The sequence below is a fragment of the Numenius arquata genome, chromosome 6 (genome assembly GCF_964106895.1).
Source record: "Numenius arquata chromosome 6, bNumArq3.hap1.1, whole genome shotgun sequence".
Lineage (NCBI taxonomy): Eukaryota > Metazoa > Chordata > Aves > Charadriiformes > Scolopacidae > Numenius > Numenius arquata.
The window spans coordinates 17201878-17228408 of record NC_133581.1 but is presented as its reverse complement, the minus strand read 5'-3'; the positions used below and the strand labels follow the sequence as shown (position 1 = coordinate 17228408).

Below are 26531 nucleotides of genomic sequence, written 5' to 3'. Positions count from 1 at the left end.
GTCAGACTTTTTTTTTCCTTGTTTCTGATTTGATGTTGTCTCTTTACTGTTTCTAGTGTACTTGCAATTTATTTCTTAAATATCTCCTGCTTTTCTTGAGAACTCTTAAGTCATCATCTTACTTAGTATGTCTTTCCCAGCATTATTCTTGTTCTGCCTGACAAAGGCAGTCAGTCACCTTTAGAGGCCTTTTCTTGAGCTCTCATGATTCTGAACAGATTTAAAAGGAAAAAGTTCCTTCTATTGTATAGTCATGTTCCACCTTTCATCCTGCACCTCATAGAGAATAATGCCTGCAACAGGCTCCATACTTTTCCCCCCTGTATTCTAGCCTTGCATCTTTTTTCTTTTCCTTTGGTTACTTAGCAGAAGGTGTAGTCTTTCCAACTCATTCTCTTTCTGTATAGAATGCTCTTCTTTGCCTTTGTTAAACTCAAAATTGAGCTGTGTGTTGGTGTTTATTTTATTTCCAATCTGATAATGCTTTAAGAAGCCAGCCACCCTGCCCCAACACACGTGCACTGTTCATTCACCTGCAGTAGTAGTCCATCCATTTCTCACAACAGCTTGTATGTTGTCCTGCTGCAATCTGTTACACAGCTGTCTTCACTTGGAATTAAAAATTGTCAGCTACTGGCTTCAGTTTTTCAAGTCACCTTGAACGTCTGGTTTTTGTCTTCTCAGACACGTACCCCAGTCCTGTTTTCTACTCCTCCTTCTGTCCATCCCATTTTCTGGTCCAGTTTCTCCCTGTCCCTTGCTCTTCTTTGCCTTTCAGTTTTCTCCCCTGCTTTTCTTGTATCTAGAATAGTTTTCCTTTTCAAATATACAGAAAGTAATTGTTCTTTAGTCTGTTTTCCTTTCAAATCCAATTTCTCCTCTTCAGTCACTTCCATATTACCTCCTTTATTGTTGTACTGTCTTTGCTATATAAATGTCAGTACTTCCTGCTTTAACTTTTCCTCCTTCCTTCCTCTCACTTCTGTCAGTTTTAAGTACATTTGAGTGGCAGTTAGAACCAGGTCATTATCATTTCTTGCACAAAGCACTTACGCTATTTATAAGTTGTGAGTTTGGAAGACTGGAAGTAGCTTCAGAAGTTGCTAAGAAAACAGCTACCATAGCTTGTTTTCTTTAGTATGTTTTTCTATGTGCTTGCATGCCTTGTTTCTTTAGCTGCCTTTATTTCACCTTACTGACACTAAGCTTTAATAGAGAAGTAGCTAATAAGGTAACATAGAATGCTGTTTTGAATTATGAGCTAAAGCTGCTGTGGGAAGAGACTGCATGTGCTTCAAGGTGCTTAGTCAATCTTTTAAGTACCAGTGGCAGAAGGTCCTGTTAGCAGCAAATTCATTTTCAGAACCTTTGAAGTGTTCTGTCCAGTTATGGAGGAGGCAGTTCAGACCACTTGCTTGCTTAACTCCGATTAGCTCTGAGTTTAATTCTCATGTATATATTTGACATCCTTGCTTTTTCTCATTTGGTAACATAGATTACAAAATGAACAAAGTAAGGTTTAGCTTTAGGACCCCTAATGGAACCGTTCCATGGTAGGACATTTGAAATATCGAAAGGCTTTCTTCCTTCTGTGCTGGAAAGGACATAAGCTTTAGTGCCTTCTGCCTGCATTGATCCCACTGTTGGCAGCAAAGTCTCTTTGGAAGTCAGATGAGATCTGGATGGGCTGCCTGCACCTGCACAGCTGCTTTAGCGGATGGCTAGCTTCCCAAAAAGTGACTTGTAAAAGTAAGGAGGTAAAGGCTTGATTGCTCCTTGAATCGCGTAGGAATGTGTCCTACCTAATCTGTTTAAACATTGAAGATGACTAGAAATCCAATGTCTCTTTCAGCAGTAACTTTATGTGAAAGAGATCTGGTTTGAAAGGGTTAATTTGCTAAGATAGATGACATGGATGCTTTGGACTTATGCCCCCATCCTCTAGGACACCAGATTAATTGGATGGTAGAAGCAATGGGCTGTATGAAAGTAAAGAGAGAAATATTACTTCAGACCCGCCTTCTCCATTTTAGCCCTATGGTCCTGCAAATTTTAGATGAAGTTCTCTCTTTAAATTTGTCCTCTATGTCCATAAGCAGCTGATGTAATGCTGATGTCTAAGCAAGTGGTCTGTACGTAAGCTACCTACCTCAGATTTCTTGCATTGTTCTCCTGGGTAATCAAATGCCGGAAGAAAAATGTTCATGTCCATTGTAGCAAGAGGGTTGTGTTCTTGGTTTGTTTTTTTTTTTTAATTCTAAGCAAGTGATGCAATAAATAAGAGGCAGTGGCAGAAAAGCTTTATATTTGATGCTTGTTAGCAAAAGAGATAAGTAGGTGGGAGTCTCACTTGTTTAGCTTGTATATCTCCATTGGAACAGTGTTTCAAACTGTAATCAAAGGCCCTGAGTAGTTTAAACTCCTTGCACAAAATAAGTAAATATTAAATACTTAAAAGACATAAAAATAAAAAAGTCCTACAACTTTTCATATGAGTTTAAGGCATTCCTTATGACTACTATAGATAATCGCTTTATGTCAAGAGGAATTCTTACTTCTCTGTGTAGCGCTGGTAGTGAACTTTTGTGTTTGTTGCCAGATTTATTTTAAAATAAGGTGCAGTTCCTCTTTGCCATTTAAAATCTCCCTGCTCTTTATTGCCTGGCCAGTGCACTTCACCACCATTTCTAAGATATCTTGGGAACTTAATTTAGCGAAATACAACATAACTGGAAATCTTGCTAGAATGGGGAGATAAATAGTGCAGGGTCTGTTGGAGGCCAGTAAATGGATCGGTAGTGGTTGGCTGATCAAATGTCACCAACAGTCTGGGCATCATGGGAAGAGCAGGCCTGAGGGAGCGTGGATGTAGTGTCTCAGTCACGCTTGCAGTTTGGGGTTTGGTCTCTGATCTTACAGGATCCATTGGAGGCCAAAGATAAACGTGCCTGATGGGGCAGCTGTAACTTGAAGAAAATTGTGATCATCTGCCTGTGCTGTTGTTATCCCAGGATTAGACTCTGAGATGCTTTATGTGAGGCTGACAAGTAACTGAAAGCAATAAGGATCTCACGTGCTGGCCTGCTCGGCAAGAGCAGTGCTGTGCTATTGAAATGGTGGAAGAAAGTGGATTATGTTGGAATCTGGATCTGAGATACTGCCTTGTTACTTAGGCCCTGCTTAAACATTTTTTTTAATATGGTCAAGATAGATATGCCCTCAATTGTAAGCTAAAAATAGCATAAATTAGCAGTATTTTTCTCAGAATTCTCCAACAACTGACTCATATCCGAGAACCCCTTAAGCTGTATGTTTTTTTTGTCTGAGAGCAGTACTAAACAGAAAGGGTCCTTAAGAAGGAACACTGTAATCTGAGAGGCAATTTTTTTTACAGGATAAAGACTTACACGTAATAATGATTCAAGTGTTTGCAGAAATGCTAAAGTATAAAGAAAAGATAATGAAGTTTATTAGAAAATATAAGAAGGGTTTTGATTGATCATTAAAATTTGGCTGAAATGGTTGCAATGGTCAGCCTAAGCGTGTCTGATTTAACAGATGAATAGGAAGGAAGGAGGGAGATGGAAAGACTTTTAACTACTTTCTACATACTGGGGTTTTTTTACTTGATTGTGTCTCTTACCCCAGAATGCATGGGGTAGGGGAAGTGATGCTGTGCGTTCCTCTTGTGGCCATGCTCAAGTACAAAGCAGTTATAAGAAAAATAAATACTTTTGGAAGGGTTTTTGATAAAAACGTTGCTGTTTTTTCCTGCCTCTAAATGAAGAGGAATAGTATGCAATATCTTACCAGTGGCAGTCAGTTTGGGTTTTTTTTGAGAGAGAATGCTAATTTTATGTTCTGTGTAAACATATCCCTCTCTTTAAGAGGGGATTCATGCTGTATTTTGTCCCAGATCAGTGAAGATGAATTCACATCAGTGTTATTTGGAACCCCAGGCAGATGAGAGCACAAAGATGAAGTTAGCCAGATGTGCTGGGGGAGAAAAACCACAAGAAGAAGTCTGAAAGGTCTTCGGCAAATCTGTGCAGAACAGGCTTTAATCCAGACTTCCAGTGGGAATGCCAGTGACCGCTATAGCCCTAAAGCGTTTTAGGAGAGGAAGAGGAAAACAGTCTGGGTTTAGTGCAGATTATCAAGGGCAAAACTTGTGATAAGGAATCTTTGTTGCACCTGTTCTTCCTCACCATGGGCAAAATGCTTAAGTTGTCTTAGCTTGTGGTCACTTGATGTATAATGAACTCTTGCATGTTTGCTTCTTTTACAACATCATCTTTAGGGTAGTTACTAAGAAATGTTTTATTTTGCCGTCAGTGCCATTCAAGATGTTATGTTTTATTACCTGTGTTGTTTCTTTACTAGAATTCTGCAGGTTTCTGTAACTGCTATTTTGTTATAATAAACTGTATTAGAAACAGTAAAGGGAGAAGCAAACAGGATAATAAGTTCTCCTGCTTTCTAACAATCCTATTTTACAACAAAAAAGCAAGAAGTGCAGTGTAAAACCTGAAGTTCTTAGTTGTTTGAATACTTGTTCTCCTTCCCAAATACACTTCCTTTTGCCAAAGGGGAAGTTGTTTAACTACCTAATGAAGGTGTTTCTACTTCTACGTATTCAGATTAACATGTGGATTTCTTGCCCAGTGCTAAACTGTTGAATAGTTACCTGCTGGTGATGCAGAACCTAGAAGAAATCAACACATTAATTACATTTTTATCACCTTAGCAGAAAGGGCAATGCTTCTAAGGAAAAACTCAAACGTGCAGCAGAATAAGCAGCCTGCCTTCCTCCCTCCTCAGACTTCGTGAGGTGGCAGTTTATTGTTAAACTGTTTTAATACGAACTGAAAGTCAAATTGAGCCTCTGGTTGCGGGGAGGAGAAGGTGGCTTGCTTTCGTGTTTGAGTCCTGGCCTACTGGATGGAGTGTAAAGAATGCAAATATAGATCAAAAATATTATGGGGTGCAAAGCAGCTGGGGGGGTGGCAGTGCAGAGGGGAGGGAACCCAATAAATATGGTGATTGCTGTTCAGAACTTTATGGTCTAGCTTAAACTTACATGTAGCTTTTTTGTACATGCTAATGATATCCCTAGCTGATTCAAACTGCATAGCCAATGTCTTTATTTGTTTAAGTATTTTCTTCTATGCCATTTTGATTTTTAACTGTTTTTTTTTCTTTTTCCCTTTATACAGAAAGATTTCAGCCAACCTGCTGAATGCAAACAACAGTAATAAGGAAATACCACTTGGAAGTGATATTTGAGCAACTTGTAACAAATATTTGGATACCTGGCCTGCAGTTCAGGATATTCCATCGCTGCAGCACAATCTTATTAACAATGCTTAAAATTAATTTGTTTTAAAATGCATGATTTTCACTAACTTTTCTTTATTGCTTAACATGTACAGTGGCAACTTCAATGCATTTGGGAAATATGAGGTTTAAATAAAGCACACTCTACAGCCGTTGGTACACTGTAGCTAAGTATGTCAATAGGCCTTTAGAGCCTTTTGCCCTATGCATAGGGGAATAGTCAAGACTACCAAGTGAGGATTATCCATTTTCTTGTTAAACATTGAAAATTGTGGAATAGCAATGTGCTGAGAAGCTAAAGTAAATGGATTACATGTATGGTAGCTGAAACAGATAGAGCAATATGACTTTTTTGCTAGTTCTCCCCTCCCTTTTTTAATGTTTCTTGCAACCTACAAATTGAACTAGTGCTTGAGCAGCTTTAAATGTCATATTTATTATCTCAGTAAAACCAATTGAATTGAAGTAATTTTACTTCATTGAAGGGGGTGTCATATTTGAGACTTAGTTGTTCATCTTACTATTTATTTATTCATGTTTGTAAGTACTTTGACAGAATTAGTGCTTTTTAATAGTTTTTAATATACTTGAAAATCTTCCTCTTTTGCATACAATATGGGTACTTGTAAAACAAATAATTGGAACTGGTCTCAATGTAGTAGTCTAGACAGAAGAAACAAACTTGCATCAAAATGACAACTCTTCTGGATGAAGATCAAAATGCAAAGGCCAAACTGTTGCTGTTGATGGGAGTGGGTTGCAGCCAAAGAACCAGAAAATTTCCAGTAGTCTTACTGCTTAGTGTCCAGCATGGAAGGACCTTTCACTCTGAACACGGAAATTTATCAAAATTCAGTTCAATAAATCTGAAGTTTTCGTGTCTTACTTGCAACACTGAAATTATTCCATTCCACAGTTTGTTTTGTTTAAAGCTCTGAAGTCTTCAAAACTACCTTTTGTTGTTGTGTGGCACTTCAGGTACACATTTCTACTTTCAACATCCATTGCCAGCCTCTGGCAGCAGTTGAATAGCAGCTGTATCAACACTGTGACCAGGCATGTAGAGTGCTCCAGCCTTACCTGACACATTTGTAACTTAATACGGTGTTTTCAATTTGTACAGAATAGATAGAATATTCTATTAAAGTTGTGAAACATGATCATTGGTGCCTGTCTGCTCCATAACACTTCCTAGGTTAAATGGATATCCCTTTGACTCTTGGTAGTGAAGAGTGAGGTGTTTCACAAGGGCCACGCCAGCTGTTCAGCTCGTGTCTGAACATCCTCCTGGTTTCCTTTGTGGCCAAAAGCCAAGGAAAAAGAGCCCTTGTAAATATTGCGTTACAGAGTTCTTTGATGTAAATCAGAACAAACTTGCTCAATTTGCAACTGAAAAGTTTACTTAACTTCTCATTGTCTGAAATGTTTTTTAGGAATTGGGGTTTTTGGGAGGCAGTGTCATTATTGAAGATGCCACATTTGGTCATGAACTAAATGAGGTGCTGGTAAACTGGTTGGAAGGGGCATTATGACAAGATATCCCCGTATCAGTACCTTGCAGTCAGAAAATGCTCAGGTGACAGTGTTAAGGCAGGAGTGAGGGAAGGGGGGAGGCAGCAAGAACAGGGACAGGTTCTGGACTTGTATGTTAAAAAAAAGAAAAGTTTGTAGCCAATAGTCTACTGTGGCAGGTATGGAGGACAGTGTAAGAGCACGTCTGAGAAATGGAGGAATACAGATGGGGTTTGCACACATGCAGACTGGCTAATAACGGTGCCACTGGTGTTAGACACATCAAATAGATTTATTTGACCAGCTTTTTTTTTTTTATATATATATATATCAAAAGAAATTCAATGGTAGTTCTCCCATCCTAAAGAAGTACTTTCCACTACACGGTTAAAGAGGAGCACTGCTACTTGGAGATAAACATCTGCAAATTAGCACATGGAGGTAATTTATGTGCATGAATCCCAAAAGGCTAACTTTAATTTTGAGAAAACGGGAAATTCCAGAACATGCAAGAGCATATGTGCCAGCATTCAAGGAGTGCAAATGAGGTGGGTGGATAACGAAGCTGCCTAACGAGATGTTCACCCTTGGCAAAGTGATGGGAAAGCTGAGTTGGGATTCGTTCGAGCAGAGTTAATGCCAGTCGGCACAACCTAATAGGAAACAGATCTTGTCAAAACCCAGCCGTGCTCTTGCCATTGCAGATCTAGCTGATAATGGCAAAGATAGCAGTTTGTAGATTTTTCTCTGTTTTCAGGTGGTTATTTATAGACTTTGTCTGCAGGAAAGGTAACTAACAGGTACTTTTTCAGCTCGTTCCTTTAGCAGAAAAGAGTATGAAGAACGGATGTGTTGGTTGTCAGACAAATCGTCATGGCTGTTGGTGGATACAGGGAGTGTGGGTGTGCAAAAAAGAGTGATTAACTGTTGGAAAAGAAAATTAAAAAAATACCCAGTATTTGTGCTTTCTGAAGACTGTGCCTTAAGACAAATAAATTGGGAGCCCTATGCAAAATTAAGGTGGGAAGTTCTAAAAATGGTGAGGTGATACCAAAAAAGTGAGTCCATGCGTGTACATGCCTGATTACCATCACGGCAGCCTGATAAAAGAAACTGAAGTTCAGTCTGTGGGAACACGCTCTTTTGATGCAATCTTCATGGCGGTAGCTTCTCATTTAAAGAAAAAAAAAAAGCTCCATTTCTGGGTCTAAAAGTTGAAGCAGCTGGAAGCGCTTCAAGGGAGATGAATTTGGCATGTCACCTACCTGGGCTGCAGCGTGATTAATAGCTTCTCAGCGCCTCGGTTGTCTAGGAAGAAAGCCTTGGAGGTACTACCCCACTGCCCGATCTGATACAGAAGCAAATGGCAAATATTCTGCTTCCAGCTGAAAATCAGGGATGGTTTGTGGTTTCTCAGGAGCCTTTTACACAGCGTTACGGTACCTTCACGGGAGCTTGGTATTTGGGATAACCAAGAGCTGTAGGCTTTCAGGCCAGTTTCAGTGAAAGTTAGTTATCTGGGATTTGCTGTTTGGTTAGGATTTGTGGTAGCTGGAAAAATTAAAATGTTCTCTGTGCGTTTCCACTCTCCTTATTAGACAGGCTTTTCCTGTTTTAAAATAAAGGAGACTCGTAATAAAGTCATCCTCGGTTAAATGCTGCCTTGACACAGTTCCTCAAGCAAATGAGGGCTTGCTGAGGAAGCCAGCTCAGCACAGTGCAGTCTGGAGGAGGGGAGGAGGAGGAGGAGGGCTTAAGAAGAGGTCAGACTAGTTGTGGCACGAGGAAATGCATTGCTCCTTGCGAGCTGGGCGATTGAGGAGGCAAGTTTCAGATGTGAGATGTGCCCTGGCTGCTTGATGTTACACTGAGGTAGCACATCACCTTGTGAACTTGCACTTGAAATTTGCACCTTCTGAAGCATCTTAGCTTGAGCCCTTTTGGAGACAATTAATTACAGCTCATCCAGAAAACCAAAGAAACATTCTTTCTAGTTGAGCCCATAAGCACAAATAGGGGATCGTGCAGCTGGGTGGGAGACTTGGTTCTTGGTGTTATGTACCCCAAAGCCTGGTCCCATGGCTTTTTATGTTCACCAATGTGTGGCTTTTGGAAAAACATGACGTTTACCTTGGACTCCTGCAGTTGACCTCTCAGTAGGCTGTTGTAAATGGCAATGTATAAAAAAAAAACACTAAAGTGCTGCATTCGTGCTTCTTTATCCTCTGCCTCTTCCCACAGATAAATATCTGTATTATTTCCCAAATGAAGTCTGGGAGGCATTGATTTTGTGTCAATGTAAAATCCGTTTGGGACTCCTCCCCTGAAGTCCCTGCATTTTTTATCTTTGTTGCCCATGTTTTTCACTATAATCAGTGTGCCAACAGCTCTGTTGCCATAGCCATGACCTGCACATGGAAGAACCTTCATCCGCCTTTCCCAAGCGGTTTACAGTCATCACACTAATAGCAAGCAAAGCTATTTTTTTCCATATGCTCATATTGCTGTCCTAAATACCTCCAGCCTCTCACCGGCCAGGGCCAGGAAGCCCAAACAATAAATGCCGTAAGTCACTCTGGTTTGACAAGGATCCAAAAAACTGGAAAAAAATTAAAAAAATAAAAAACGTCCAAGCCTGTGCGCTGTTAATGAAGCATCACATGAATGAAGGCTGAGCTGTTCGCCAAGTGCCAGCTTTTGTTTCCAGACCGGCTTTCCTCTCTGCTTGTTCACCTCGCCATTACACAAGCAAAAATGCACGCTCCACCCAGCAGCGCGCTCGCCTCTTGCACAAGCCGCCTTGCCCTCCGGTTTTTACCGTGGGAATCCGGACACCTTGTGGGGATGCCAAACCAGGTGACTACAACCCGGCAAACGTGTGCTCCAATTGCCAGGGCAGCTCCGCGCAGCCTCCCGGCTTGTGCGAGCCTTCCTTGTAACAGTCCCACGCCGAAAAAAAAAAAAAAAATCGAAGAACCCTCCTAGCAAATTTTCCTTTCCCAAAGGAGCCGTTGTCAGCGACGCAGTGGCCTCTCGCTGACTCACCCCTGCCTCCCTGCTTGCCCCCAGCACTTAAAAGTTAAATGTAACCCATACCAGACCCATCCTAGCCTAAGAAAAGGGCTGAAGAGAAGGGAAACGGTAGGGAAAGGAATGTACTCATTATGCAACATGACCCGAAGGGGAAATAAAAATAAAAATTAAAAAAAATATAGAAAATAATAATTTGTTCCTGCTTGGGACAGAAACCAAACAGCATAGGATGATGCTGGAAAAGGACCCTTGGTCTATCACCACTGCAAACTTTGCACCATACAAATATTCTTTGTGAGCTGTTAAACTGATATTTTCGCAAACCAAATTCACCCTGGCAGTTCTTGAGTCCACGCTCATCCACATTTTAGGGGTAAAGGAGGAACTTATCTCTGTGTTTTAGCATTAACGTCTACTTGACCAACAGTGGTAAGGTCACACTTAGGAGAAAAAAACAACAAACCTGTCCTTTTTTTCTATTATTTTTTGTTTCACCCAATTATCTAATCTTCCTTCTTCTTTTTCACACTCCTGACTTAGGGCACTTTTCAAACTCTTTGATATGCCTGGACAGAAAGAGCTCAAGAGAAGGAGGGTTGGGTACAAAATTAGTATTGGAGCCACTACCAAAGCAAACTCCTGAAGTTGACGATGGGATATAACTTGTTAGGGAAGCTAAAGCGCTTGCTGTAAAGGTCACGTAGAGCTCCTGCACACAAGCGAATAGTTCAAGACGTTTTGATGCAGAGAAAAACCAATTAAGATATAACTGCTGCTGACATTCCCCTAAGCCGTTTCATCTCTTACCGCTTCAAAAAAGCAGGGAAAAACAAATTATGTACTTTCAATCTGAGATTTATATAGGGTGAATTGTTGCTTAGCCTATGAAAAGATCAAAAAGGAGATCTTTGAAGACAGATTGCCTACAAAGAACGCTGGACTGTTATTATACCAAAAAAGAAAAAAAAAAAAAAAGGGTTAATAAGCACAGTTCAGGTCAAAATGTAGGCAAGTGTGGTGTGTGCAACAAAGCGTTCGCAAGCGCTGCTTGCTCAGGCGTTTCAAAGCTGGGCAGCAAGAGGGTAAATCACTGAGCCGGCATCTCGAGGAGCAACGCTGCAGCCTTGCACCTGTATTTGGCTCTGTGCTTGTAGGCTTGGTAGAGCTTCTTTGGCTGGAAACTCCTGTGGTCACGGAGATGACTTGGCTTGCATCAGGATCTCCTGGCCAAGGAGAAGACCGGATGAAGCCCTCCCTCCCACCACCCCCAGCTTCATCTTATGCCTTCTGGGGACCAGGGGTTTCAGTCCCTTTCTCCCAGTGAGTCAGGGGAGGTTGCAAATACCGTGTCATTTGGGACTGAACCCCATGTGAACTCATTACTCTTGTGGCTAGGGACAGCAAATGAGGAGCCCTCGGACCGAGCATCCCCACCTTGCAGGTGAGGTCAGCGTAGTTCCCAAAGCCAAGCAGGGGTGGGGACCGCTCCTATGGGCTCTCCTGGCCCTGGTGAAGAGCCACGACTGGCTTTGAAGCATCTCTGAATGATGGAGACCAAAAGGCAGAGCTGCAGTAGCCATCCCAGCTCCAGGCCAGCAAGGCCCTGGCGCAGGGGGCTCCTTGACCAGGCATGGGGAGCACTGTCCCCCAGTCCCGTTCTCCATCCCTCATTCCCCTGAGCATCCCTCCTCTGCACTTGGCCCTGTCTGCGGGCACAGGGCAGCGGCAGGAGGAGGAGGAAGAGGAGGCAGACTGGCCTGCCTTTCCCACCGCAGCGTGCGGCGGTCTCTCCCGGCACCCAGCCCGACCAGTACATGGGGTTTCCTGGGCACGAGGAACCTGCCAGTGCCATTTCACCCAGGGTCCAATTTCAAAGCCAGCCCTGATGAAGATATTGGGTGAAGGCAAAGCAAACAGACGTCGTTAATTGCGGTGTGTGCTTTCTCATCTCCGCAGCAGGTTGCAAAATGTGCCGCCTCCTCCCTTGTCAGCTGGGCTTTAATTTGGTTTAATGAAGAGGCAATTACATGATTTCAATTTTTAATTAAAGGGGGCAGTGGTGCAGGGGAGGGGGAGACCAGCCCCCTTTGAGTGTGTCAGTGGCACCATGGAAGATCTCTGGACATGGTGTACAGCAGGGTTTGGGGGGCTCCCCTGTCCTCCTTCTAGGCTGGCAGAGCTTTGTGCGGGGGCTCTGTGATGACTGGTGGGAGCAGAGCGAAGCTGGCTGCCTCCCGGCCACGCTGCCGGCACCCTCGGATCCTGCCCAGGCACCCCCAGGCGAGCTACAATTGGCTTTTTTGGTGTCGGAGCCAGCACATCAAAGGGACAGCGAACAGCTTAAAAAAAACCCCAAACCCAAAAACCCTCCAAAGCCAAACCAAGCCTTCCCCACACACTGCACCAGCCAGAAACGCCTCCTAGATAAAATACTGGGTGGTTGTTGGCAGGGGAAGGAGCTGCTGAGATGGGATGGGTGTCTGAAAGCAAAAGCAGAACCACAATTAGGAGCTCAGAAAGTAATTATTTTATTTTATTTTATTTGCACCAAGCAGTAGGCAGCTGTACTCCAAGAGACACCCTCCCCGTGAGCCTGCAGAGCAAGCACCAAGGTGGGACTGACCCACCCAGCCCATGTGTGCACTTTTCCTGTAGGCACCACTTCGTCTGTCTGTCCTAATGTGTGACCAGGGAGGGGAAAAAGGAGGCACGTGGTAGAAATTTGCCTTGGGAAACAGTGATAATTGCAGGAGCCCAACTGCTGGTTTAGTCCCACGATGCCTCTGCCTTTTATTGCTCTCTCTGGCAGCTGGGAGGACAGAGCTTTGGCCCTGACTCGGTCCCGTGCACTGGGATGTCCTTCCTCCCCATGTTTCAATGAGACGTAATCGCTTTACGACTTCCTCCTGCCAGAGATAAAAAAATAATTAAGAGAAAACCCGGCGGCTTTGTGGCTGCACCGCACCCTCAGCATTGCCTCCGCCCTGGCCAGTGCTGCTGGCCTTGCCCTCAATGGCAGTGGCTGGCAGGAGCAGGTGGCCCCAGGATCACCAGGCTGTTGGCTGTGGGCAACCCGGCTGGGTGGCCAATGCATCGCTGCAATCCAGCTCCTTGGGCAGGCAGGGAGCTGAGGCTGCTGCCCGGCTGGTACTGCAGATGGGAGTGTGGCTCCAGGGAGGGGAAGGGGGAAAAAAAAAAGCAGAAAAAAAAAAAAGGGAAAGGAGTCAAGGTCCAAGGTCTTTCTGTGCAATGATTGATTCACCTGCTCGGCAAATATAGCTGGGGCTGGATGGCAGGCTGCTGTGTGGGCGGGCTGAGTCACCCTGCTGCTGCCGGCCGGCTGCCCCAGCCCTGCGCCAGATGGAAGAACAAGGTTGCCTTTAGCCAAAGAGAAGTGAAACCTGCTTTTTTAAACTCCCGGATGGGAGCAGCATGCAAGAGCTGGGCCAGGTCCAGCAAGTCAGTGCCGAGCCAGCAGCCTCCTCCCTTTGAAGGTCGGGGCTGAGATCCTGCTCCAGGCTCCCCACCGACCCCTCCACCAACATGAACCTCCTCCCCGCCTTCCTGCTCCCTTTGCCCCGGGGTCGCAGATGCTCGACAAAAGCTCATCGGCCTGGGATGCCTGCAGCAATCATCATCACAGCCTGGCATTGCGGAGGGGACTTTCTTGCAGTGACCCACAACCTGCTGATCTTGCAGAGAATGCAATCCAGCTCCTGCAGGGACGGCTGCGTCCTCATCCCAGTTCCCAACTTTCTCATGAGGTTCAGGCCTTTTTCAGGATGACTTGCAGCAGCCGCTCGTGGGAAATGAAAAAAACCACCCTCCTGCATTTCAGGCTGGGGTGCAGGGTCCTGTGTGTCAGCGGCACTAAACAGCCACCCTTCCCTCAGGACAGCCCCCTCCTCATTCTCATCCTTATCCTCATCCTCATCTGCATCTGTGCACAGCCATCACCTGGCTGGTGTAGCTGAGGGTAAGTGGGTCCCAGGCTCTTGCCTTGGTACCCTGTGTGCATAGTGCTGGTCTCTGCACACATGTAATGTGTGCGTGCACAGAAATAAATAGCTGTTGGGAGAAGACAAGGCTGTAAGAAACCAGAGGGAAGTATGAAATTTCCCCCCGCTGCCCATCGTGGTGGCAGCACGGGGTAGTGACTAACTGGGCACATGTCATACCTGGAAAGGTATTTTTCCTCTGTGGCAGCACAACACCTCACACCTGTGGGGCTGTTGTGCTCCTGAGCACCCCACCTTGACGTGGGTACCTTTCTTCCCTCTGCTGGAAAAAAGTCCACAGTGCCACACAGACGGGCAGCGTGTCCAGGGATCCCCATTTCAGAACTGGGAGCAGCATGGGGACAAGCCGCCCCGCAGTACTGGGACACCCAGAGATGCCTTTTGGGGATTGGCAAAGATGTGATGACTTCAGCCACCCGAAACCATGGTCACCTGGGGATGGCCTGTGGCATAAATAAGAGAGGATTTTTATTTTTCATTAATAATCATGCCAATGATTGTTGCCATTCAGTTCTGAGCAGGAGTGAAGCTAACTGTTCCATGGCACCACTGTTACAGCCTTGTTTTATGCCCTGAGAGGAGCAGCAGAAGCAGCGACACACCGCAGGATGATAAGTGATTGAATGACAGTGGCTAAAGGGGATTTCTGGGTGCAGGTGTGGTTCTGCCCCTCCTGCCCCTGATCAACACTTAGAAGCTTTCCCATGGAGGAGGCAATCAGCCCTTGACGCGCAAGTGAAGCAAAAGCAGCCATGAGTCACCAAAGATAAAGGTCAAGCTCCTTCTCTTATCAGCCACGGGAGAGGCCGGGCTGAGGGCTGGGCATGCTGCAAAGAAATGGACTCAGAGGGCAGCCAGAGCAAAAAATCGGGGAGACCTCCACCCAGGAGACCAGCCCAGAGGATGCTAGGGGCGACTGCCCAGTGTTCTTCTTCCATTGCCTGTTTCCCAGCAGCACCTGATGATGATGATGGTTTTTGGTGGTGCTGTGAGTAGAGTGGCACCAACAGGGCGGTTAAATAAGCCATGAGTGGTGAAGTACCTGCACAGCTCCCCACAGGATGCTTGGCTGTTACACATTGCTGAAGTGGCCACAGATAATTCCCATCTGGAAGGGAAAGGAATGAGTGATGCTGGCAATGGCCGGGCCAACAGTGGGTGCTGCCACATCCCTCCTCCACAGCCGGAGGAGGAGAAGAAAGAAAGGAGATGGACTCGCTGAAATCAAACATTTCTCCTCTGGCTCTCACATAGGTTCATGCTTCAGGGTCTCGTAAGAACAGCTGAGGATGGAGAGGTTCCTGTGTGAGTCTGAAGAGGCTTTTAGAAAGCGCTTGGCAAGGAAACTGGGCTGGCAGTGTCCATGTTGGAAACTCCAGCCTTGTTTGCCACTATTTTGGCCAAAGGCATGATTTGCTGTTCCTGATCATTGGTTTCCTTTTTGCAAAGCACTCACAGATGTGCATCTCCCCTCTGGAGCTGCCCTGCCCGTGGCCCCATTGGCCCCTCACAGCCCACCACAGCTTTTGCTGTAGCCCTGGATCCCATGGTTCTGGCCAAGGATTTCCAATTATGGGAAATGTGTCCGGCTCCGTCACTTTGAGTCCTGCTCCAGTAAGGCTGGAAGAATGACTTAGTCATCCCGGCTGCCTGCCAAGGCATTTAACCCGTTTTGCTCCGTTTGGAGGTTATTTTCCAACTCCAAAAGCTGGCCAGCTAGCAGGACTCGATACTTTAAATATCCAATAGTTGAGGAAACAAGGAATTTAAGTCTTTTTATCCCTGCTGTAGCAACTCCTCTGGTTACAAAATTTCCAGAAAAGCTGGGGTGGTAAATGCCAGTCAGTGCTACCTGTCTTTGCTCACAGAAGGGACCCCTCTTCTAAAGGGCACCAGTAATTTGGGGTTAATAGCTAAGCTTTTATGACATTTGGCCCAGCGAGCACTCAGCAATTACACCACAGTAAGGGGGTTTCTGTGTTTTAAGCTATTGCACAACATTAAGAGGGTTCCTGTGTTTTCAGCTCAATGAAAATAACTTTTTCCCCCACAGCTGCACCACAGGGAGACCCACCGAGCCCATGGAGGGCCCGCGAAAGGGAAAGTGTGGGCACCAGGCTACTGAGGAAAACCCCGGGAAGGGGGCACAAAGCCACCCCCAGTAAAGCAGTGGGATGCCTTTAGCCAGGCAATACACCTCTGCCCCTTCCCATCCCCTGTATGTGCCATGGCTGCTCACCCCCCCGGCTCATCACGCAGCAGCTTTAACCCGGGCGCTGGCTGCCCTGGCTCCAGGGAAATTTATTTTTGGCTTGTCCCTGCAGAGGAGAGCCTGGCCAAGGTTACGTGCCAAGCGCCCTCATTTCCTCCCCTTAACTGCCTCCCTGCTTTATCACAAACTTTCTCGCTTCATCTTTTTTTTTTCCACTCGTAAAGACTGCAGTCACTGGTGCCTTCAGCAGCGCTGGCAAAGGCTGTCCCTGGGACACCGGGCCACTGGGCCACTGGCTTGTGCCCACATCCAAAAGTTCCAGGTTTTGCCCTCTGCACAAAACACAGAGATGTTTCTGCAAACCCATTTGTCACTGCCACCAAACCATGGTTTCTTTACAGGGTAGAAAAAAATCAAATCCTCAGCTTTCTACGACTTAGGATTTCTGTTTCCCACCTCCTGGTTCAGCCAAGCAGCTCGGGGACCATCAGGAGAAGAATAACGGCATCAGTGGTGCTCGCTGCTTGTCCAGCCCTCAGCCCAGCCTGAGTTCCAACGGGACAGCTGGGCTTGGCCCCAGAACCTAGGGCTGGGACATACCCTGAGCTACTTACTGCAAATATTTGCCAAGGTGGGGCCGGGTGTTTGAACATGAGACAGGCTGAGTAACCGGCAGGAAAAAAGAAAGTTTGGCTTTTACACCAGCAAATATTAACTTGGGTACTGCAGAGCAAATGAGTTGCTGCTATCCCCTGCCATACGACCCAAAAGGTGAAGGACAGGTACAAATTGGGTGGCACCTGGAGTTTATATACACCAAATTCTACAGTGCAGAGCTCTTGAACTCACCCCATACCTGCTTCTTTGGTAGTTGGAGTGGGGAAATAATTCAGCAACAGGTTAGATTTGGGAAAGTCAATCAAAACTGGAAAAATACACATTGCTGATTCCCCTTCTTTTTATCCCATATATTTAGAAATTTTTTTCTCTCCCATGTTTTTTGGATTTCATTGAATCACCTGAAGCTGAGGCAGGGAGAGTATTTTTGGTTTTTTAATCCACCCTATCAGACACCCATTCCCCTCCAGACTTCCTGGGCACTGCCAGCAGATCAATGTGGAATCCTCAGCTCTTGCTGGCTGCACTGGCAGAGAGCTGGCCACGGGTGTGGGTTTAGGGGGAAGCAGCAGGGTAAGGGTAGCAGGTAAATGTCATGGCAGCAGGAACACTGGCAAGGAGGCAGAAAGCCTCAGGAGAGGACACACACCTACCACAGTGCAGTGTCCAGGCTTCAGAAAGAAAACTTGGCAGCCAAAGGATGATGTGAAACATGACATTAAGGCTACCACCTGTCCAGCTGCACACACCGACTGCCCAGGGGGCGAAGGATGCTCTTCTCCCTCCAGCTCCTACCCACGTCCCAGCCCTGGCCACTGCTGGGAATGATGCGCTGGAGGGTTTTGTTTGTGATGGCTCTCTAGGGTGCCTGGAGACAGGAAACATCCCAAATCTGGACAGTACCATGACCTCACCCTGGACCCCAACTGCCTCATTTGCTGATGTTGTGATGCGGCAGTCCTGCGACGCCTTTCAGTGTTTACTCAAAGTTTGCACGCTGTTAATTTGAAAAAAAAAAAAAAGAAAAAAAGAAAGGCGGAAAGCAGGAAGCGGGGACAGGAGGATGCGCCAAGTGGGAAGCTCAGTAATCCTCCCTCGGGACAGCTGGGACAGGAGGCCAGGACAGGCGCCACGCTGACGCCAGGCAGCGCAGCCCAGTGATGCGCTGGGATGTGACACAGGACTTCCTGTTCCTATGTGCTTGTCAGCGCTGGACCTGCTGGAATCTCCACACATAAATTAAAATGGGAAAAAGACGGTTAAAAGCCACTTTACTGATTTCTGCAGATTTTGAAAGGGCAGGTTATCCGGAGCGGTGACCTTCAGTTTGGCGTGTGGTGTCAGCATGTTACTACAAGGCCGGGCCCTTCATAATCTCCGGTAAATGTTATTGCTGCAGCACACCAGGGTAATAAAAGGCCGGCTGGTAGCAGACAGGCAACGTCAGGCTGAATGGCATGAGCTGCAGACTTCATATGCAGAAAGCACATCAACATCAGTCAGGACTGAGGTTTCAGACATTTATTACTGCTGCTGCAAAATAAAGATACCCAAATATTTTTCCCAACAGACTTGGCTTGGGAAATTGAACATTTTGGAAGGGGAATGTCCTATCATTTTAAAATCATGAGCTGTAGCCTAAACCATCTCCTGAGCTCATTAGACATGAAAAAATGTTGATGGCGTTCAAAGGGGCCAGTAAATAACCGCATAGTTCAGGGCAGCGCTTGGCAAGCTGCTGGTCTTCCCATGCTCTCGGCAGAAGTCTTTATTGAAGGGGAAGTACTGAGTCAGCATGGGTCCCATGGCAGCCATGCAATGGGGCGCTCTCCTCCCCACTGACATAAGTCTCAGGGTATTCATGGATCCCCCTGTGCTGCTCAGCAAGCCGCTTCGTGAAGATGAGCTTGAGAACAGGCTATACCCAGGTCTGCGAGCATTTAGACAGCAGTCCTGGACCAAACCCACCCTGTTGGGTCAACACCCTCCTTACCCACATGAGGATGCATCCAGGTGCCTCCGAGTGGGGAGCCAAGCCATGCCCAGCTACCCATGGACCCTGCAGCAGCTTTCCACTTTTTGGAATTCTGCCACATGGGCTTGAAATTGGGCCGAGAGGCTCAAAGTTATGTGTAGTAGGTGGGGAACCAGAGCAGGGAACTGCATGACCAGCAGCTCAAGAGACCAGATAACACAAAGCCTCTTTTTTCCTTTTTTTTTATAACCAAACTAACACCTACACAGTGTCCAAGAGTGGGGAACATACTATGCACACCGTCATGCTGGCTGCTGGGGGGAAACAGAGCAAAACAGCACTCCCACCTCCAATTTTTAATCCCAGTGTGGAATTTAAGTGCCTGAAGTCCTCCTAAGCAAGTTTGAGTTGGCACATACCCACCCTTATTTGGTGATCTCCTTCAGAGCACAACCAAGGACTGGCTTACTGGAAATGACATCCTTATTTTCCAGCCCCTCACACCTGCTTCAGGACTGTCTGCAGCAGTTTACAACATGTAATGGTAAAACACTGAGTCAGTGGGATGAGACATTTCAAGCTGCTTAGGAAAAAAAGAATCTTAGTCAGATAAATATTAGTAAATTGAGCAAGCAGGCTACGTGATACTGCTGATTAATGCATGGCTTGCGTACAGTACAAAAAAAATTCTCACTGATTGAGCAAAGATGCTTCCGCTGCTGCCCTTGTTTAAATTAATCCAAAAGCTCCAGCCTTGCTGCGTTTCATTTGCTGTAATCATTAAACAAACAACCTCGGTGGCCTTCATCTCTCTGGCTGAGACCTTTCCCAGCGAGCTGCCCCTAAGAGAAGAGCTTCTTCACCTGAACTCGGCCATCTTAGAGTGGAGTACCTGAGCTCCCTCTGTGCTCATGGAAAGAGCTGAACACCCCCAAAGAGAGACTGATCCCTCTCACAGGGTGTCTCTGTCTTGGACAGCTACCCCTGATGGGCTCCATGTCCATCCAGGAGGTCCTGCCCGCAGAGGAACCGGCACCCACCACCCGACCAGTGGGATTTAGGGGGATCCAATGGCACCATTTCTCTCAGGACATTACTGAAGGAAAATATTTGGAGAATAACAAGGACAATAGCAAAAACTTGCCAGAGTTATTCTGGAATAGTTTAATTAAAAAAAACCACAAACAACAAAACCCCAAAACATTTTAAGGAGTATGAAAATGTGAAGAAATGGGGGGGAAAGTGAAAAGCATGAAAAAAATCACTGCTTCTCACAACCTTTCCGCAGTAGCAACCCACACCCTTTGATTACTGCTATTTAGGGTTTTTTTTGCGTACAAGTTTCCTAGGAGACCTGATGGTCACCACACTGAGCTCTAGCTACACGTGCCTGTGGATACAGCTACGCCCTAATATAAACTTGGAGGGCAACAATTTACAATGCAAGAGCATATGTTCCTCTGTTACTAATCGACTTCAGCTGGCAGGGTTACAATATCAATCCTGTAAACAGCTTTTTTCCCTACAGATGTCATGTTTAAACCATCATGATAAAAGACGTTATATGGCCTTCAGTCTCCACTTTCCTCTGCTGATGATATGTTGCCTTAATGCCAGTGAAAGTATGGGTCCTTCTCCAGGGACAGATCCCTCGGAGAGGAGATGCACACCTCTGGGATTACAGAGCAACAACAGGAATAAAAACATGATGGCAGTGGGAATGCTGGTGCCCTGCAATGGCTGATAGCTGCAGTGTGAGCTCCTACATCTCTTGGGAGGGAGATGTGATGTCGGGGCCAGCTGGAGACCTTGGCAAGCTAAATGCCTTTCTAAATCCTGCAGGAAAGCTAGTAGGTCCCACCTACGGGCATGTGGGAAGAGCTGCAGAGGAGGTAAATCACCAACCCCTTCTTTTTTTTTTCATTTTTCCTCAGCTGTGACCTCAGACCGTGGGCTCCTCCTGGCAGCGCCTGCGTGGCTGCTGTGCTGCGTTACCGTGACTCACGTAGCTAAGGCAACCTGATGTTGCCAGCCACAGGGTACATGACGCCTCAGACTCCAAAATGATGATCAAATCCCTTCTCCAGAGGAGGCACTTACTTAAGGGACATGTGCCGTGGCAGAGCCAGTGACCCAGCCTGCAAAAGCTGGTGCCCTCAGCCCATCAATGAAGGCTGAGTGTGGCCACCCCATCCCACACTCATAAAAAAAAAATATCCCTATACACAATACACACACATGCATGTACAAGCACCTCCCCACTGAGACCCAATGCTATTCCCTTTGCCTGGGAGAGAGCTGAAGCCACAGTTTCATGCCAAATTACTACATAGGCTTTTAAAAATGCCCATACTAGAATAGAAAATGCTTTGGGGCAAAGCGGAGAGTGGTACCAGCATTCCTCGTGAGCGCAGGAAGAGGGAGATTGCCACATGGGACAAGGCTCCAACGAATGAATGTCAGTGCATTTCCCATCGCCTCCCCCTGCTTAACACTCCCTACTGCATTATTTTTGCCCTGTTTCTAAGCAGAGAGAAAAATTCCTAAATTTTCAAGTTCCTGCAGATTTCTTGTATTTGGGTGTTAATGAAAGGCTGGTTCCTGAAAATCTTTTTTAATGGCAGCCACAGTAGTTGTATTTGGGAGCTCACACACTGCCGAGGCACAGGTGTGGTCATGTGGGGGGTTGCAAGAAAAAAAAAAATCTGTTATCTTGCTCTGGCGGTAACACAATTAAACCGAACTAAACTAAACCCAAACTAAAGGCAGCAACAGGATTCTCCCAGCCCCAGGTTGGACAGAGACAGCAGCAGTCACTGAACTGCAATCACCCAAAGCTCCTATTAGCTAAAGCTGTGTAATGTCCCTTAATTAGCAAAGGCACCCACTACCTGCACGTACTCAAACTGCCCCATGACACCCGTCCCATGCTGGTCCCAAGCTTCGGTGACAGGGTATAGTGCAGGCCTGCATCACATCTCTTACCCCTTTTCCCAAGCACTGGAGATGAAATTAGCACTCTACTGTAAGCTCCTCACCTAAGTTATTAACCATCATAATTTGAAAAATAAGACAATATACATTTTTTTTCTTTTTCCAAGCAAAGTTAGTGCTATACGCTTGTAACAGTAGTGACCAGCTACCACAGCATTCACTAGGGTTGGGGCTGTGCTACTTGTAAGCAATTGCCGTGCTTTCCAGGTCAGATTGCTGATACACGTTCCCGTAGGAGATTGCCCATGATTCGACTTTACTGACAAGAGTCACCTTTGCTTTCTGTCTCAGTAAAGGTTAATAGGCTTTAAAACCTACTTTATGGAATTTTTGCATGGTCACATGCCAAATACCTAAAATTATGGCATTTTAATGCACTGGACTTTCCTTTTATGCAGTTATCCACTTAACAAGCCTGTGCAATTTAAAAAAGTGGAGCCTTCCTACAACAGACATCGGTTGGAAACTAGGGTCCTAGTTCTGCAAGAACCTTTTTCTACTCTGTGAGCATTTTTTTCACATTTTTTTCCTAATAATCTTTTATTTTTCTAGCAGTTTTCTAATTTGGCCAGTGCTAAGACAAGTTGACTGCAGTGACAGCTGGGGGAGGCTTTGAATTTTTCAAAATGATGTTTAAATGCATAAGAAAAATCACTCAGATGAAAGCAAAAGTGGAAAGACAGAGACCAAAGCGGGCTGCTGACCCCGCATCCACAGATGTGAGTTTCATTTAAAAGTGAATTAATTTTTTCTTACCGGACCTTTTGAAGCAAGGTGTGCACAAACATGCCAAGTCCTGCAGCCTTTCCACACCGGGAGCCTTCCTCCAGATGTTTCTTGTATGCTCCTGACTTGCTGCCTTGTTTTTTTTTGCTCTTTTTGAAGTGGTGTCCCATTTCCTGTGCACAAAGACCATTCCCTTTTGTATTTTGGAGCCCAATTAAAAATATAATGATTTCTGCTTAAGATCCAGCTCTTTATTCTTATGGGGCCTTTTGGGCCAGAACTTGCTGTTTTACAGAGCAGACCAGCATTTGCCCAGAAAATGTAGCCGTGCAGCCTGATGGTTAGTCAATCAGAGAAAACTGTATCACACTAAAAAGTGAGCTATAGTGTTGGCTTTCAGGGAAAAGTCTACAGCTCTTCACACCAGGACACAGCCACCTGCATGGTCTGTGGCTGTTCCCCACTCCATGAGCAGTGATGGCCAGCATGGTCTTCCCAGGGCGGTCCCCAGCCCATTCCACCCTGAGAATTTCAGCCAAACCATTCCTGGCTCATTAATCAACCCGAGTGCATTGCACAGACCCCCCTTTTGTTCTGGGCCTCCTCCCAGATGTGCACGCTGCCGTGAATTATCAAAGTGCGGCTGTAAATTCCAGCTGATGAGTGATTTACAGCGGAAATGGGTTTGGCTGTAGGTCTAATTTGTTCCCGGGAATGGGCTTCTGACCCTGCTGAAGTCTCTGGGAACGCCTCCAAGCTCTTCAAGGAGGCCAGGCCTCGCTTTGTAAACTCACCTCTGGGGTTTGGCTTGCAAACACCTATAGAGGTGTCGGTCACTCAAGAAAAACGATGGAGGGGAAGAGGGCTCAAAGTCCAAAAGGTGATGCTGCACAAAGTACATAGCTGTGCAAATACTGCTTCGGAAACAGCGTGAATAAGTTCATTAAGTGCAGCCCTGCCCTCAGCTGCAGCGTTGAGGCAATGGCTAGGAAACTGGATCAGCCTTGTGTCAACTATCATAAAAGGGTGACAAAATTAATGGCATACAAGAGGAAGGGACTGCAGGCTTGCACGTGCTTCTTAAATATCACTTTCAACTGCCACAGCCTTTACTGATTTCCCTGTGGCGCTGAGCTCTGGCCAGACTATAATGAACTGTGGCGCTTTTCCTGGGAGGAGGGGGAGGGCTGGGGGGAAGAAAACGGGAAAGATTCAGTGATTACAGGGGACAACAAAAAAGATAAGGGGGAGCAATATTAATGCAAAACTGGAGTGGTGACGTGCCCTAAGGAAAGGATGTAGGAAGGGCTGATGGTGATGGTGCAGAGCCAGCCAGATGTGGGACCTCAAATGAAGGTGGTGGGCTTGGCCAGATCCTGGCTGAACCTCTTGGGGCAACCAGGGGCTAGGGCCCAAGTCAGATGCCCATGGGGTGCCTGTGGGAGATAGCAGTGGCCTGTCACAGGTGGTGCCAGGTGGAGATGGTGCCTGGGCCCAGGACCACTGGGATGTGGTTTTGGGAGCATCGTGTAGCCAAGAGTGGACCTGAGATGCATCAGGGAGTGCTCAGAGTGGCAAGATGGGGGTGCATCAGGTCACAGTGGCCCCATCCTCACCTCTGCAGGGGGGCAGAACTGGGGTCCCCTCACGGGATGGCTGCTGTCCCCCTGCCCACGTCGGCAGCTGAGATGGGGGCCCTCAGGGATGCACCCACCTCTCCACACCCAGCCCGCCCGCCGAGGCGGGGCAGCATCCAGCATCCTCCCCTTTGCTCCCGGGGGACCCTCCGCCGCGACCCCCTTCCTCCCGCAGCCCAGCGCCGACGGGCGGCGGCGGGCGGGGACGGCGGCCCGGGGGGGCGGGCGGGAGGCGGGGCGGTGAGGGGGCGGCGGGCTGGGCTCCCCGGGGGAGGCACCGGAAGGCGCCCGGCGCTGATTCATTGCAATAAATTGTTCCCGTCGCGGCGAGGCTCGGTCATCGCCGCCTGAGCCACAGTGGGAGCCGGAGCCGCAGCCGGAGCGGAGCCGCCGAGGAGGGAGGATGAAGATGCAAGCCGAGGTGATCCGCGAGGGCGAGCTGGAGAAGCGGAGCGACAGCCTTTTCCAGCTGTGGAAGAAGAAGCTGGTGGTGCTGACTAAGGACAGCCTCAGTCTCTTCCCCGACGGGCACAAGCGGGCCAAGGGCAAGGAGCTGGGCTTCGGCTCCATCCTCAAGGTGGACTGCGTGGAGCGCACGGGCAAGTACATCTACTTCACCATCGTCACCAAGGACCGCAAGGAGATTGACTTTCGGTGCCCGGACCAGAGCTGCTGGAACGCCTCCATCACCATGGCCCTCATCGACTTCCAGAACAAGCGGGCCATCCAGGACTTCAAGAGCCGCCAGGAGATGGAGCAGGCGGCGGGCGCCCAGGAGCGGCGGCTGGCCCGGGCGCCCTGAGCCGCCGCCCCCCCGCCCCGGCCGGCGCGGCCCCAGGTGAGCCCCTCCACGGCCCGCAACGCGCACCTGCCCGGGCTTTTAATTTTTTTAAAAAAATTTTATTATTCCCCTCACGCCCCCCCCCCCGCTGCTTTGGGAAATCCGACGGGGACGGGCAGTGGGGCTCCCCTGGCACCGCTCACCCCCCCGTCTTTTTTCTTTTTTTACCGGAGGGACCCTCCGGCCCCACTGCCGTCGCCTCTCTGGCTCGGTGCCGGCCTGCCAGGGTGCCCGGCCGCGCCCCGAAACCGGGGCATGCTGCCCGGCCGCTTCAGTCCAGGAGTTTCGGGGCTCGTTCCCCCTTTCCTGATGCGGCGCTGGGAATTTCTGGTGGGAGCTGAGCTTAAGCCGGGCGCTGAGAATTGCTGCTATTAGGTGAGGAAATAGGAAATAGCACTTGGCAGTGCTTTGCTTACAGAATTTGCTAAAAATACAATATCAGCAGAAATAAATGCTGAACACTTACTCCCCCTTTAGAGCCTATCCCCACCTCCCCCCCTTTTTTTTTTCTGCCCTGCTGTCCTGTTCATTTAACTAACCTGCTTTTTCTTGCTGCCTTTAGAGTATACCACTGGATGATAAACCAGATCAAGTGTCTTGGACTGAAATGGGACAGGGTACCAATGAAGGAAAGCGAAGAAGAGAGCTGGAAGCGGCTTGGTTTTCTCCAAGCCTGTTGAGGCTGCTGAGCAAAGAGCCCTGAGCTTTGCCTGAGATGCATTTAAAGAAAAACCAAAGACTTTCGTAAAGGACTTCTAGCGAAGCATCCACGTGTTTTGAGTGGCACAGCTTTGCGAACATTTATCTCTTATTTATGAAACGGGAGGAAGATTCAACACTGACTGGTGGTGTTAAACACAATTTAAATTATTTGTAGTATCTATATTTGTATTTATTTTGATGAATGTCTTTCAGCAGTTACTGGTCTTAATATTGCTTTTGCATTAATATGTCCATTCCAAATAAATTACTTGAAATGTTCACTTTTTATTACTATACTCTAGGCTGCAGTAACTTTGTTGATACATGTTTGTGGAGTAGGCAGTGGTGTAGTGGCTTAAAAAGAGTGGGTAAGCTCAGCTTTTTGGTGCCCTGGACTGGGCAGTGGGAGGTGGAGAAAGCCGAGATGACCCATTTGTGTTTGACCTCGTCCACCAACCGGGGAGAGAAAGTGTATTGAGGTCCAATTCTGGTCAGTGGTGGAAACAGAAAAGCCTACCACAACTTGGATAAGTGCCGCTTTTAAAGCATTTTCCCCTATAATTGAGTAATAGTGGCTACAGAAGGCGCGAGAGCTCCTTGTGACAATAAAATGCTGCTGTCTGCTGATGCCTTGGCCCCCATAGCTTAGTCCTGTGCTAAGGCAGAAAACTGGATTCTTGATTTCAGAATAACACAGCGCTGACGCTCCATGGGATTCCTCAGCTTTGCAACAAAGCAAGCTGAACTCCTCGTTCTCTCCTTTTACTCCAACTCTGCATTTTCTAGATTAGATTGAGTTAATTTTCTACAGGATAACTGGGAAAAATGGAGATGCTGGAGCACCCGGATCAAGAAGCAGCTATTTTTTTGGATAAAACTACTTTTTTTTTTTTTTTAAAAAAGTTTTATCTTGTGAGGCTCACTA

The 26531-nt window shown here is 46.9% G+C and overlaps 2 protein-coding genes across 6 annotated transcripts in view; both read left to right on the top strand.

Annotated features, from left to right (window-relative positions):
- The window catches only part of NAP1L4 (nucleosome assembly protein 1 like 4), a 28584-nt gene extending 22085 nt beyond the window's left edge, over nt 1-6499 (top strand). For 4 of the 5 annotated variants that reach the window (XR_012463286.1, XM_074149717.1, XM_074149715.1 and 1 more), the window contains one exon: nt 5217-6496. Coding sequence is in view for 2 of the 5 variants with exons in the window: in XM_074149717.1 (XP_074005818.1) it covers nt 5217-5255 (39 nt within the window). In the remaining 3 variants the exon portion in view is untranslated. Of the gene's footprint in view, nt 1-5216 lie in introns of all 5 variants that reach the window. The other variant, XR_012463285.1, reaches the window with a different exon arrangement.
- A 17967-nt stretch (nt 6500-24466) lies between these two features.
- On the top strand, nt 24467-24865 carry PHLDA2 (pleckstrin homology like domain family A member 2). Its single transcript, XM_074149773.1, has one exon. The coding sequence runs from the start codon at nt 24467-24469 to the stop codon at nt 24863-24865; it is 399 nt and encodes a 132-aa protein (XP_074005874.1).
- Nucleotides 24866-26531: the final 1666 nt, after the last annotated feature.

What these genes read in the sequence shown, in the direction of transcription:
- PHLDA2 (XM_074149773.1), top strand. Translation starts at nt 24,467, where the DNA reads ATGAAGATGCAAGCCGAGGTGATCCGCGAGGGCGAGCTGGAGAAGCGG.